The sequence below is a fragment of the Papio anubis genome, chromosome 18 (genome assembly GCF_008728515.1).
Source record: "Papio anubis isolate 15944 chromosome 18, Panubis1.0, whole genome shotgun sequence".
In the NCBI taxonomy this organism is placed as follows: domain Eukaryota; kingdom Metazoa; phylum Chordata; class Mammalia; order Primates; family Cercopithecidae; genus Papio; species Papio anubis.
Window position 1 is genome coordinate 22,293,134 of NC_044993.1, and position 15,111 is coordinate 22,308,244.

The 15,111-nt window shown below is 46.0% G+C and overlaps 1 protein-coding gene across 2 annotated transcripts in view; it reads right to left on the reverse strand.

Annotated features, from left to right (window-relative positions):
• CTCF (CCCTC-binding factor) overlaps positions 1 to 15,111 on the reverse strand; it is an 84,064-nt gene that overhangs the window by 13,000 nt on the left and 55,953 nt on the right. For both annotated transcript variants that reach the window (XM_003917049.4, XM_017953698.3), the window contains exons 5-7: positions 12,706 to 12,839; positions 7,613 to 7,733; positions 6,829 to 6,978 (exon numbers count right to left, since the gene is read on the reverse strand). In XM_003917049.4, coding sequence (XP_003917098.3) covers positions 6,829 to 6,978; positions 7,613 to 7,733; positions 12,706 to 12,839 — 405 coding nt within the window. The remainder of the gene's footprint in view (positions 1 to 6,828; positions 6,979 to 7,612; positions 7,734 to 12,705; positions 12,840 to 15,111) is intronic.

Genomic DNA, 15,111 nt, shown 5'->3' on the forward strand with positions numbered 1-15,111 from the left:
GACGTGCCTGGTCAACATATAGTGAAACCCCCTCTCTACTACAAAATACAAAAATTAGCTGGGCATAGTGGTGTACACCTGGAGTCCCAGCTACTCGGGAAAATGAGAAAGGAGAATCATTTAAACCAGGGCAGCAGTGGCTGCAGTGAGCCGAGATCGTGCCACTCTACTCCAGCCTGGGTGACAGAGTGAAACTCTGTCTCTCACACAAAGTACACACGCACACACACAAACAAAGAAGTCTAAGAGTTGGGCCAGGCATGGTGGCTCACACCTCTAATCCCAGCACATTGGAAGGCTGAGGTGGGTGGATTGCTTGAGTCCAGTACAAGACCAGCCCGGGCAACATAGTGAAACCCTGTCTCTACCAAAAAAAAAAAAATTAGCTGGTCATTGTGGCATGTGCCTGAGGTCCCAGCTACCAGGGAGGTTGAGGTGGGAGGATTGCTTGAGCCTGGGAAGTCGAGGCTGCAGTGAGCCAAGACTGCGCGCCACCGAAATCCAGCCTGGGCAACAGAGAAAGACACAGTCTCCAATAATTAAAAATAACAAAACAACAACAACAAAAAACCTTAGACTTAAGGCTAGCGAGAGAAAAAAAGGTTAAAACAACAGAAAGTTGAGAGGAATAAGAGAAAGAAGAAAACCAACAGGATTTAGTGTCACAGACGCCAAGGGAAGAAAGTGTTTCAAAGGAAGAGGGTGCTGTCAACTATGAAGAACACTGCTAAGAGATCAAGTCATCTTTTAGGAAGAAGAGTGGAAAGGAGTCTTCACTACATTTAGAGTGTGGGGTCATTCATGACCTTAAGCAAGAGTCATTATACCAGAGTGATGGGGAATAAGCTAGACAAGGGAGAAAGATGAGAGAAGACTGTGAGGGATGCAACTCTTCATAAAGGCTGGCTGGGAAAGAGAGAAGAGGAGAAGAGTTAAACCTAGAGAGTGAACACACACACACACACACACACACACACACACACACACACACACACACTGGGAAAGAGAGAAGAGGAGAAGAGTTAAACCTAGAGAGTGAACACACACGCGCACACACACACACACACATTTTTTTTCTTTTCTTCTTGAGATAGTCTCACTCTCTTGCCCAGGCTGGAGTGCCGTGGCACGATCTCAGCTCAGCCTCCCAAGTAACTGGGACCACAGGTGCCTGCCACCACGCCTGGCTAATTTTTTGTATTTTTAGTAGAGATGGGGTTTCACCATGTTAGCCAGGATGGTCTTCATCTCCTGACCTTGTGATCCACCCACCTCAGCCTCCCAAAGTGCTGGGATTAGAGGCGTGAGCCACTGCGCCCAGCCATATTTTTGTTTAAGAGATTGGGTCTTGCTGTATCACACAGGTTGGTCTAGAACTCCTGGCCCATCCTCCTGAATAGCTGAAACTACAAGTGTGAGCCACTGTGCCTGGCTAAGATTCTTTTTTTTAGACATGGGGTCTGTCACCCAAGCTGGAGTGCAGTGGCACGATCTCGGCTCATTGCTACGTCTACACCTCCTAAGCTCAATCCTCCCACTTCAGCCTCCTGAGTAGCTGGAACCACAGGTGCACCTCACCACAACTGGCTGTTTTGTATTTTTGGTAGAGATGGGAGTTTTGCCATGTTGTTCAGGCTGGTCTGGAACTCCTAAGCTCAAACCATCCGCCCACCTCAGCCTCCCAAAGTGCTGGGATTACAGGCGTGAGCCACCGCGCCTAGCCCTTTGTCTTTATTTTTTAAGTAGGGAGAGAAGTCATTTACTGAGACCAAGAAGGGAGAGAAAAAAGACGGAAAATTAGAGGTTATAAGAAAGTAGGAGTAGGGGGTCTGGTGTGGTAGCTCATGCCTGTAATCCCAACATTTTGGGAGGCCAATGAGGGCAGATCATCTGAGGTCAGGAGTTCGAGAGCAGCCTGGCCAACATGGTGAAACCCTATCTCTACTAAAAATACAAAAATCAGCCGTGGTGGCAGGCACTTGTAGTCCCAGCTACTCAGGAGGCTGAGGCAGGAGAACAGCTTGAACCCAGGAGGTGGAGGTTGCAGTGAACAGAGATTGGACCACTGCACTCCAGCATGGGTGACAAGTGCAAAACTTTGTCACAAAAAAAATAAGTGAGGGCTGGGCGCAGTGGCTCATGTCTGTAATCCCAGCACTTTGGGAGGCCGAGGCAGGCAGATCACCTGAGGTCAGGAGTTCAAGACCAGCCTGACCAACATAGTGAAACCCCATCTCTACTAAAAAATACAAAAAAAAAAACTTAGCTGGGCATGGTGTTATGTGCCTATAATCCCAGCTACTCAGGAGGCTGAGGCAGAAGAATCACTTGAACCTGGGAGGCAGAGGTTTGCAGTGAGCTGAGTTCGCACCATTGCACTCCAGCCTGGGTGACAAGAAGGTAATTCCATCTCAACAACAACAAAAAAAAGTAAGAGTAGGGTGCCCAACTCTATATAACAAGCACCAAATATTGTGGAATGAATTCGCTGACTCATAAAGAAGAACTGGAGCACACCTGACAAGAACAAACAGCTGGAATAGCTAGGAGCAGTGAGGGCCTAGCTACATTTGGGATCATTAATTTATGTATTTACAGTGCTACAAGTTGTATCAACTGAGGTGACATCCCACAAAACTTAAAGAGAGCTAATTATTGGGAGTAGAATGAGGTAAGGGAGAGGGTGGCTCTCACTTTTCACTCGCTACCTGTTTATGAGAGTAAAATCTAACCTGTTTTCATTTTTTTTTTTTTTTTTTTTTTTGAGACGGAGTCTCGCTGTGCTCCCAGGCTGGAGTGCAGTGGCGTGATCTCGGCTCACTGCAAGCTCCGCCTCCCGGGTTCACACCATTCTCCCGCCTCAGCCTCCCAAGTAGCTGAGACTACAGGCGCCCGCCACCACGCCCGGCTAGTTTTTTGTATTTTTAGTAGAGACGGGGTTTCACCATGTTAGCCAGGATAGTCTCGATCTCCTGACCTCGTGATCCACCCGCCTCGGCCTCCCAAAGTGCTGAGATTACAGGCGTGAGCCACCGCGCCCGGCCTATCTAACCTGTTTTCAAAGAGGAAATACAAACATTTTTAGAATTGGCTTTTTTCTTTTTTTTTGAGACAGAGTCTCACGCTCTGTCACTCAGGCTGGAGTGCAGTGGCAAGATCTCAGCTCACTGCAACCTCCGCTTCCCAGATTCAAGCAATTCTCCTGCCTCAGCCTCCCAAATAGCTGGGACTATAGGTGTGCACCACCACATCTGGCTAATTTTTTTTGGAGACAGTCTTACTCTGTTGCCTAGGCCGGGGTGCAGTGGCACGATCTTACTCACTGCAACCTCCACCTCCCGGGTTCACGCGATTCTTCTGCCTTGGTCTCCTGAGTGGCTGGGATTACAGGCACTTGCCACCATGCCCAACTAATTTTGGTATTTCTTTAGTAAAAGACAAGAGTTTCACCATGTTAGCCAGGCTGGTCTCAAACTACTCTCGTGATCTGCCCACCTCAGCCTCCCAAAGTAATGGGATTACAGGAGTGATCACCACACCTGGCCTGAAAGATTTAATTTCTAACACAAAACTCTTAACAGTTGACCAGAATGAATGTATGACTCATGGGTCTTACGTGGAGCCCAAAGTCGTTTACTTCAAGCTCATGGTTTCATCTTCAAAATATATGTGACGTTGGCCAGGTGTGATGGCTCATGCCTATAATGCCAGCACTTTGGGAGACTGAGGTGGGTGGATCACTTGAGGTCAGGAGTTCATGACCAGCCTGGCCAACATGGTGAAACCCTATCTCCACTAAAAATACAAAATTAGCTGGGCATAGTGGTGCGAGCCTACAATCCCAGTTACTTGGGAGGCTGAGGCAGGAGAATCGCTTGAACCCGGGAGGTGGAGGTTGCAGTGAGCCAAGATTGTGCCACTGCACTCCTGCCTGGGCTTACAGAACGAGACTCCGTCTCAAAACAAAGAAAAATAGGCCGGGGTGGCTCGCTTCCAGGTCCCAGCACTTTGGGAGGCCGAGACGGGCGGATCATTAAGGTCAGGGAGATCGAGACCATCCTGGCTAACACGGTGAAACCGCCTCTACTAAAAAAAATACAAAACTAGCCGGGCGCAGTGGCTGGCGCCCAGTCCCAGCTACCGGGAGGCTGAGGCAGGAGTATGCGGAACCCGGGAGGCTGGAGCTTGCAGAGCTGAGATCCTGCCACTGCACTCCAGCTCAAGCGGCAGAGCCGAGACTGCCTCAAAAAAAAAAAAACAAAGAAAATAAATAAAATAAAATAAAATAAAATAAAATAACATTTTGCATTTTGCTTAATATATTAATATTTTTAAAAAGTTTGTTTTTTTGAGATGGAGTCTTGCTTTGTTGCCCAGGCTGGAGTGTGCAGGGTGTGGGGATCAGTCACTGCAACCTCTGCCTCCCGGGTTCAAGCGATTCTCCTGCCTGAGCCTCCCAACTAGCTGGGACTACAGGCACGTGTGACCAGCCAGCTGGTACTACAAGCACGTGCGACCAGCCACCACACCTGGCTAATTTTTTGTATTTTTAGTTGAGACAGGGTTTTACCGTGTTAGCCAGGATGGTCTCAATCTCCTGACCTCATGATCCGCCCGCCTTGGCTTCCCAAAGTGCTGGGATTACAGGCGTAAGCCACCGCGCCTGGCTATATAAAAAAGTTTTAAAAGAACTATTACATAGCAATACAAAAATACAAATAATTTTTTTTTTTTTTGGAGACAGAGTCTCTGTCGCCCACGCTGGTATGCAATGGCACAATCTCGGCTCACCGCAACCTCCGCCTCCCAGGTTCAAGAGATTCTCCCACATCAGCCTCCTGAGTAGCTGGGATTACAGGCACCCGCCATCATGTCAGGCTAATTTTTGTATTTTTGTAGAGACGAGGTTTCACCATGTTGGCCAGGCTGGTCTTGAACTCCTCATCTCAGGTGATCTGCCCACCTCGGACTCCCAAAGTGCTGGGATTACAGGCATGAGCCACCGTGCCCAGCCCCAATAAAAATAAATTTTAAAAAGTATTAAGATGGCAGAGCGCAGTGGCTCATGCCTATAATCCCAGCACTTTGGGAGGCTGAGGCAGGCAGATCATGAGGTCAGGAATTTGAGACCAGCCTGGCCAATATGGTAAAACCTCATCTCTACCAAAAATACAAAAATTAGTTGGGCATGGAAGTACATGCCTGTAGTCCTAGCTACTCAGGAGACTGAGGCAGAAGAATCGCTTGAACCAGGGAGGTAGAGGTTTCAGTGAGCCGAGATCGTGCCAGTGCACTCCAGACTGTGCGACAGAGTGAGATTCCGTATCAAAAAAAAAAAAAAAAAAAGTGTTAAGACACCAGCTAAATTGCATAAAGTTTCTTCAAAACTCTTCTGAGTTAAAACCACTGCTGCAGAAAGACAGGCCATGTTTATGCTGGGGATGGACAAGCTGCTGCTATGGCCTGGGTACTAATATACACCCCAGTGTGAGAAGGAGCTGGGGCAGACTCAAGAGAACTTAGCTTGGTTTTGCCACCCAGAAGCTGTGTTGCAAAGCTTTGGTAAAGACAGCTCTCTGAGTCTTAGGCTTATCACCTATCAAGTCAGAGTAAGATGAGCCTTCATTACTTCATATGGTTGTTGTGAAATTCAATGAGCAAAAAAGTAAAACAATGGGCAATACTTATTTCTGCTTTGAATAAAAAAAACACAGCAGGCAATCCAAGTGACTATCTTTCTGTATGAGTTACACTAAATGTGTTTTTTTTTTTTTTTGAGACAGTGTCTCGCCCTGTTGCCCAGGCTAGAGTGCAGTGGTGCGATCTCAGCTTACTGCAAGCTCCGTCCCCCAAGTTCACACCATTCTCCTGCCTCAGACTCCCGAGTAGCTGGGATTACAGATGCCCACCACCATGCCCGCTAATTTTTTTATTTTTAGTAGAGACGGGGTTTCACCTTGTTAGCCAGGATGGTCTCGATCTCCTGACCTTGTGATCCACCTGCCTTGGCCTCCCAAAGTGCTGGGATTACAGGCGTGAGCCACCGTGCCGGCCTAAATATTATTAATAAACTCCATATCTATGTAAACTCTAGTTTATGCACAGAAAAACAGTTGCTACTAAACCAATAAAATAGTCCCATTACTTAGAGAAAGTACAGATGTTCTCAAAAAAATACAATAGAATGACCTGAGTATGAATTACACTATGTTACTTTCCTTTTTTTTTTTTTTTTTTTTGAGACGGAGTCTCGTGCTGTCGCCCAGGCTGGAGTGCAGTGGCCGGATCTCAGCTCACTGCAAGCTCCGCCTCCCGGGTTCACGCCATTCTCCGGCCTCAGCCTCCCGAGTAGCTGGGACTACAGGCGCTGCCACCTCGCCCGGCTATTTTTTGTATTTCTTAGTAGAGACGGGGTTTCACCGTGTTAGCCAGGATGGTCTCGATCTCCTGAGCTCGTGATCCGCCCATCTCGGCCTCCCAAAGTGCTGGGATTACAGGCTTGAGCCACCGCGCCCGGCGTTACTTTCCTATTTGGGGAAGGAGGGCTACTAATTAAAGGTGTACTCTGTTTCCTCCCATCACAGTTCCCATTAATTTATAGATGAGTTTTATTCAGGACAGAATCTTGTGGCCTGACTACAGTAAGAAAAAGAAGAAACAGAAAAAAAAAAAAAAAAAAAAGCAGCTAAGCAATGGCTTTTACTAAGTGACAGGCCATTCCTATACATAAAATGTATGAGAGTCAGAAGGTGAAGTTATTTATGATCCCCATATTTCAAAATATAAATCCTTCAAAATATGTTTTTCACTTGTCACTGATCTACTTACCCAAATCACTTTTTCGGGCTATGACTGTGTCACAGTGGGGACAGTGAAATTTGGCCACATTTTCTGTGTGCTTCTGTAAAATGTGCATCTTCATGGTACCACTTTGGGTAAACCGAGCATGACAAATATAACATTCATAAGGCTTTTCTCCTTTAAAGAAAATACAGAATTGAACACATTAAATGAAATGAATAAATACTGTAATTTAATTGGAGGGTAACTCAGGTGGCAGATATGCTACATCACAGAGAATCTACAGGTCTCAGGAAGGCTGAGGCTCAGTCCCAGTGCCCAGATCATGTCTATCTTCAGACATGGCCAAGTCCTAAACTGCTACTGGCCACCTCTGCTCTGTCCAGCTCTGCTCTGGAATCCTCCACATTACAGCAATGCTTACCTTTGGGGGAGACTGAATGGAGAACCCACAAGTTTTTCTTTTTAAGAAAAGGCAGTATCCAGGAAAACTGAATAAGGTGGGTTAGGAAATCCACCCAGACTTTCAAAATTAAAATCTGTCCATTTTAACTTAATTTCTCCCTTAAAAAGTATTATTTTCTTGTTATAGGCAGATTCAAGTTGAACAAAACAAAAGGTACTCTTTTCTAATGTATTTTCCGAACAATGGATTCAGAGGATATGCCAGAGAAGCATTAATCAATTCCATACTATTTTCATGCCAGTCTTCCATTTGCATAAACAATGGGGGCACACAGTGGTCCACAGGGTCCCATGGGATTCACTGAAAAGCAGCTCATTAATACAGTAAGGAGTGGAGAAGTCCTACCTGAATGGGTTCTCATGTGCCTTTTCAGCTTGTATGTGTCCCTGCTGGCATAACTGCACAAACTGCACTGAAATGGACGCTCTCCAGTATGAGAGCGAATGTGACGTTTTAATTTGCTGACCTGAAATATGAAAACAAAACTTTAACTTCTGTTAACACAGACTATAACATGAGCACTGTAGGTGAGGCACAAAAGCTTAGCTTTGGGGCACTGAAATTCAGAATACAGAATAAGTCTAAAAGATAACCTTCTCTCTTCATTATTTGTAAACTTTGCTTCTCGAATCCTTATCATTATCTAAGAGAAGTGGGTAAACGAATACGGGTGTAGATGAGTCAAGATTGGTCATTACTTGGGAAGCCAAGGTGGGCGGATCATCTGAGGTCAGGAGTTCAAGACCAGCCTGGCCAACATGCTGAGACCCCCCTATCTACTAAAAACACAAAAATTAGCCAGGCATGGTGGCACACACCTACTCGGAAGACTGAGGCTGGAGAATCTCTTGAACCCAGAAGGTGGAGGTCGCAGTGACCCAAGATCATGCCATTGCACTCCAACCTGGGCAACAAGAGCGAAACTGTCTCAAAAAAAAGATTGCACGTGACTAGTAACTGTTTAAGCTGGGTGGTAGGCACATGAGGATGTATTACAATCTTTACTTCTACATGTTTGAAATTTTCCGTAATAGTTTAAAACTAATCCATGCCTATTTACAGATCAATTTGTTCCAAATCCTGAGTTACTGAATACATGTTTTAATTCCACTCATCCTCTTTTCTTATCATTAGCGTTTCCTAGACAGGCCAGGCTCGAAGGGCCTCTCATCTATCATCCTCCCATTATCCATCCTTTAGTCCCCTGCAGGATACCTTATACTAAAACAGTGACTTTCAAACTTGATTCTACGAAGTGCTTTAAGGGCAGGGCGCGGTGGCTCACACCTGTAATCCCAGCACTTTGGCAGGCCAAGGCGTGTGCGGATCACTTGAGGTCAGGAGTTCGAGACCAGCCTGGGCAACATGGCAAAACCCTGTCTCTACAAAAAATACAAAAATTAGATGGGTGTGGTGGTACATGCCTGTAGTCCCAGCTACATGAAGAGCAGCTAAAGTGGGAGGATCACCTGAGCCCAGTAGTTTAAGGCTACAGTGAGCCATGATCACACCACTGCACTCCAGCCTGGGCGACAGAGTGAGAGACCCTGTCCCCCACGCACCCCCTACCCCAAAAAGCGCTTTGAACATTCACTAATGTTTCAATGTTTGTTTTGAAAAATTTAGAAAGTTTCCCAATTTTAAGGAAAAAACAAACAAACAAAAACAAGCACTGCACTCTTAAGTGTTGTTGGTTTCTCTTTTGAGATGAAATCTCGCTCTGTTGCCCAGGCTGGAGTGCAGTGTCACGATTGTGGGTCACTGCAACCTCCACCTCCCAGAGTCAAGCAATTCTCCTGGCTTGGCCTCCCAAGTAGCTGAGACTACAGGCGCACACCACCACGCCTGGCTAACTTTTGTATTTTTAGTAGAGATGGGGTTTCACCATGTTGGTCAGGCTGGTCTCGAACTCCTGATCTCAGGTGACCAACCCGCCTTGGTTTCCCAAAGTGCTGGGATTATAGGGGTGAGCTACCATGCCCGGCCCCAGTTATAAGTGTTACACACCAAGTTTTCAACACATAAGTCGATAACTATCCTAATAGCATTACTAACTCTCTTCCTTCAAGATTTCCCTATTTAACCTGTTAACTCGTATGTACCAGAACCCACTCTGTTCCAATGAGCTATCTATTCCTGCTGCAATATCACACTGGTTTCATTTACTATAGTTTTACAAAATCCAATTACATAAGCCCCTCATTCTATTTTCAAATTTATCTTAGCCATTCACATTTATTCTTCCAGCTGAAAGTTAAAATTAACTTGTAATGTTTCTTCATTTATTCATGTCCTTTGGAAAAGCTTGAGGTTTTCTTCATGTAGATTTCATAGATATTGTTGTTGTTGTTTTTGAGACAGTCTCGCTCTGTCGCCCAGGCTGGAGGTCAGTGGCATGACCTCGGTTCACTGCAAGCTCCGCCTCCTGGGTTCACCCCATTCTCCTGCCTCAGCCTCCTGAGTAGCTGGGACTACAGGTGCCCGCCACCACGCCCAGCTAATTTTTTGTATTTTGTTTGTGTTAGCCAGGATGGTCTCGATCTCCTGACCTAGTGATCTGCCCGCCTTGGCCTCCCAAAGTGCTGGGATTACAGGCGTGAGCCATCATGCCCAGCCAGATATTGTTTTTTGTTGTTCAGTCTATCCCTAAGTTATTTTATTGCTATTAGAATCCATTTTACACCTTCCTATCACTATAGAAGTTACTGATTTCTGTATGCTTATCTTATATCTGGTCAGTGAACTGAACTCTTCTCGCTCTAAGTTTTTGTTTTGATACTCTTAGATTTTCTCTGTAAGCAAATCTCTCTGCAAGAAATAACAGTTTTATCTTTCCATTAATAATTCATTTCTTACTTTATTCTATTAGCTAGGATTTCCAGTACAACGTTGAAACAGTAACATTAAGAATGAATATCTTGTCACATTCCAGAATTTAGTGGAAATACTTTCAATGTTTCAGAATTAATGAGGATGAGTTTATTATACATTTCTGGTATATATATGCTTTTTTTTTTTTTTTGAGGTAGTCTCACTCGTCACCCAGGCTGGAGTTCAGTGGAGTGATCCTGCCTCAATGCAACTTACACCTCCCAGGTTCAAATGATTCTCCTGCCTCAGCCTCCCGAGTAGCTGAGACTACAGGCGCGTGCCACCATGCCCAGCTAATTTCTGTATTTTTAGTAGAGATGGGGTTTCACCATGTTGGCCAGGCTGGTCAACTCCTGACCTCAGGTGATCTGCCCACCTCAACCTCCCAAAGTACTGGGATTACAGGCATTGAGCCACCGCGCCCAGCCTAAACACATTAAAGAAATTTTCTCCTATACTTAACTTGCTAGGACATTAAACAGTAATTAACAATTACTGAATTTTAGCGCCCCCTCACATCTACAGAAATAATATAGTTTTTCTTCAATCCTTCAATGTAATATATATCAGTAATTTCCCAATGATAAACTATCATTGTGTTTCAGATATATTCAGTATCACTTATTTTTTAGAACGTATTACTAAATTAGGTTGGCTCACTGGCTAATAATTTCATTTAAAATTTTTGTTTGTTTCTGAGGATGTTTTCTTTTTGGTAGTTTTCTGACCCAGTTTTGGTAACAGTGCAGCTTCAAATAATAAAACTGATAAACCTAGCTTTCTTTTTTTTTTTGAGATGGAGTCTTGCTCTGTTGCCCAGGCTGGAATACAGTGACGTGGTTTTGGCTCACTGCAAGCTCCACCTCCCGGGTTCACGCCATTCTCCTGCCTCAGCCTCCCAAGTAGCTGGGACTACAGGCGCCCGCCACCATGCCCGGCGAATTTTTTGTATTTTTAGTCGAGACGGGGTTTCACCGTGTTAGCCAGGATGGTCTCGATCTCCTGACCTTGTGATCTGCCCACCTCAGCCTCCCAAAGTGCAGGGATTACAGGCGTGAGCCACCGCGCCCCGCCTAAACCTACCATTTTAAAATGCTCTGAGTACAGTTTTTTCTTCTAAGTTTGACAGAATTTGCCTGTACTAACATGTGAAACTGGTACTCTTTTTAAGACAGTTCCGCTCTTGTTGCCCAGGCTGGAGTGCAATGGCGCGATCTCGGCGCACTGCAACCTCCTCCTTCCAGGTTCAAGCGATTCTCCTGCCTCAGCCTCCTGAGTAGCTGGGATTACAGGCATGTGCCACCACACTCAGCTAATATTTATTTATTTAGAGATGGAGTCTCGCTCTGTCGCCCAGGCTGGAGTGCAGAGGCGGGATCTCGGCTCACTGCAAGCTCCGCCTCCCAGATTCACGCCATTCTCCTGCCTCAGCCTCCCGAGTAGCTGGGACTACAGGCACCCGTCACCACGCCCAGCTAATTTTTTGTGTTTTTAGTAGAGATGGGGTTTTACCATTTTAGCCAGGAGGGTCTCGATCTCCTGACGTCATGATCTGCCCGCCTCGGCCTCCCAAAGTGCTGGGATTACAGGCGTGAACCACCGTGCCCAGCCTAAATTTTTTATTTTTTAGTAGAGATGGGGCTTCTCCATGTTAGTTAGGCTGGTCTCGAACTCCCGACCACAGGTGATCCGCCCGCCTTGGCCTCCCAAAGTGCTGGGATTATACGTGTGAGCCACCACACACGGCCAGATACTGGTACTCTTTTTAACAGGTAAATCTTTCACACTCATAAGTTTTTTTCGGGGAGGGGTGTTGTGTGGGAGTATTCATAATTTACTAACATTTTTCTTCTTATTATTTTTTTTTGAGACGGAGTCTCGCTCTGTCGCCCAGGCTGGAGTGTGGTGGCGCGATCTCGGCTCACTGCAAGCTCCGCCTCCCGGGTTTATGCCATTCTCCTGCCTCAGCCTCCCGAGTAGCTGGGACTACAGGCGCCTGCCACCTCGCCCCGGCTAGTTTTTTTGTATTTTTTTTTTTAGTAGAGACGGGGTTTCACCGTGTTAGCCAGGATGGTCTCGATCGCCTGACCTCGTGATCCGCCCACCTCGGCCTCCCAAAGTGCTGGGATTACAGGTTTGAGCCACCACGCCCGGTCTCCTTTTTTTTTGAGACTGAGTCTTGCTCTGTTGCCCAGGCTGGAGTGCAGTGGTGCAATCTCGGCTCACTGCAAGCTCTGCCTGCCAGGTTCACGCCATTCTCCTGCTTCAGCCTCCCGAGTAGCTGGGACTACAGGCGCCCGCCACCACACCTGGCTAATTTTTTTTGTATTTTTAGTAGAGACGGGGTTTCACTGTGATAGCCGGAATGGTCTCATCTCCTGACCTTGTGATCCACCAGCCTCAACCTCCCAAAGTGTTGGGATTACAGGCTTGAGTCACTGCACGCAGCCAATAATTTACTAACATTTTTCTACCTCATCTTAAGTCAGTTTGGGTAGTTATAGCTTTGTACAGAAATACATCACGGCCTGCCTAAGACAGATACCAACAAAAAGCTGAACACTCACTTCTACACTGGCGTAATCGCACATGGAACACTTGAATGGCTTCTCGTGGGTGTGTTTGTAACGACGATGCCGAACCAATTCTCCACTGGTCACAAAGGCCATGTCGCAGTCTGGGCACTTGTGAGGACGAGTACCTAGAGAAAGGATGGAATAACAGGAAGAGCAAGATCAAGGGCACAGTTAATGACAGATATCAATGTGTGGCATAGAACTGCTGTGAGACTGAACCCTAGTCATCCCATCAATTGCAGTAGCTTGTAAGTAGATCCAAAAGTGAGCTCCAAAAACTATGGGAGGGCCTGGATGGATTTATAATACTAACGCCGGGATATTGTAACACATGCCAAACATTTAGTTTCTCTTAATTACCCATCTGAATCTGCTGCCTTTTAACATCATAAAAACCTTCTTATTCCTATTTTGTGAATATCCTGGTCATTATGGATTAAAAGTTAATAGAGACTGGTCTTGGTGGCTCAGGCATCTAATCCCAGAACTCTGGGAGGCTAAGAGTTTGAGACCAGCCTAGGCAACATGGCAAGATCCCGTCTCTCAAATCTCGCTGTATTATGACTATAAATATAGGGCCATTGGGCTGTCCATATTCTGAAACTTTCTTTTAAAAACACAAGCATGGCCGGTTGTGGTGGCTCACGCCTGTAATCCCAGCACTTTGGGAGGCCGAGGCGGGCGGATCACGAGGTCAGGAGACTGAGACCATCCTGGCTAACCCGGTGAAACCCTGTCTCTACTAAAAATACAAAAAATTAACCGGGCGTGGTGGCAGGCGCCTGTAGTCCCAGCTACTGGGGAGGCTGAGGCAGGAGAATGGCGTAAACCCAGGAGGCGGAGCTTGCAGTGAGCCGAGATCGCACCACTGCACTCCAGCCTGGGCGACAGAGCGAACTCTGCCTCAAAACAAAAACAAAAACAAAAACAAAAAACCACAAGCATAGAGCTTGTTTTCTATATTTGTCTCTCTTGATAAGGAATTTCACAGGCTTATCACAGGCTTTACATAGTATTGCCTTTTATGTGATTTAAACAAATGATTTTCAAGCACCCTTGTCTAATATGCTGTGATCATTCTGAATGTCAATTCATCCAATATAAAACATTTATGAATAATATACTCTCTACATTTCTTGTCTTTCACTGAAGGAATCCTAGAGACAAAACTGATAGCAAAATGCAATGCCGGCCGGGCGCGGTGGCTCAAGCCTGTAATCCCAGCACTTTGGGAGGCCGAGACGGGCGGATCATGAGGTCAGGAGATCGAGACCATTCTGGCTAACCCAGTGAAACCCCGTCTCTACTAAAAATACAAAAACTTAGCCGGGCGAGGTGGCAGGCGCCTGTAGTCCCAGCTACTCAGGAGGCTGAGGCAGGAGAATGGCGTAAACCCGGGAGGCGGCGCTTGCAGTGAGCTGAGATCTGGCCACTGCACTCCAGCCTGGGTGACAGAGCGAGACTCCGTCTCAAAAAAAAAAAAAAAAAAAAAAAAAAAAAAAAAAAAAAAATGCAATGCCAGTTTCACAGACTAGTGACCATCTGTAATTGTGGGCAGCAGCTAAGGGGTGACAGCAAGGTAATACCAAACACTAAAACCAAAAGAAGGCCGCCTTTGAGAGCCACAATGTAATGAATAGAACCAGCCATCTGCAGAAATGATTCTCTTAGAGAATGAAGAGAATGGTGGAGAGGAAGAGTGACTGGAGTATAATAAAAAGTAAGCAATTCCAAGGAATGTTCATTTGTTCATTCAATTTGATTCTTTAGAACCACCATGGATCTAACGGTAAAGCACAGACTTCTTCCTGTGAAAAGTGTAGAGTATGGTGTATGGATGAGAAGTAAAACAATTAACAAGAGAAGAAAAGTGGCATCCAATTTTCTTTTCCTTGTTTTTGAGCCAGGGTCTTCCTCTGTTGCCCAGCAGGAGTGCAGTGATAGGATCAAGGCTCACTGTAGCCTTGACTTCCCAGGCTCAAGTGATCCTCCTACTTCAGCCTCTCCAGTAGCTGAGACTACAGGCTTGCACCACCATGCCTGGCTAATTTTTTCTATTTTGTAGAGATGGAGTCTTGCCACGTTGCCCAGGCTTGTCTCAAACTCCTGGGCTCAAGCAATCCTCCAGCCTCGGTCTCACAAATTGCTGAGATTACAGGTGTGAGCCACCATGCCTGGTCTTCTTTTAGAAAAAAGTAAGCTAAAAAATAAATGCTGGTGTTTACCTAGTACTATCCAGGCGAGAAAGAGGCCTGCCCCTGGCAGACATAAGCATGGCAATTAGCAACGAAGTGGACACTGCTGTAGAGCAGGGATTTCCATTAGGCTGCGCCACATGACCACCTACATTCCTTCACTCAAGGCCCATCCTCTTTTTTTCTTTTTGTGAGATGGAGT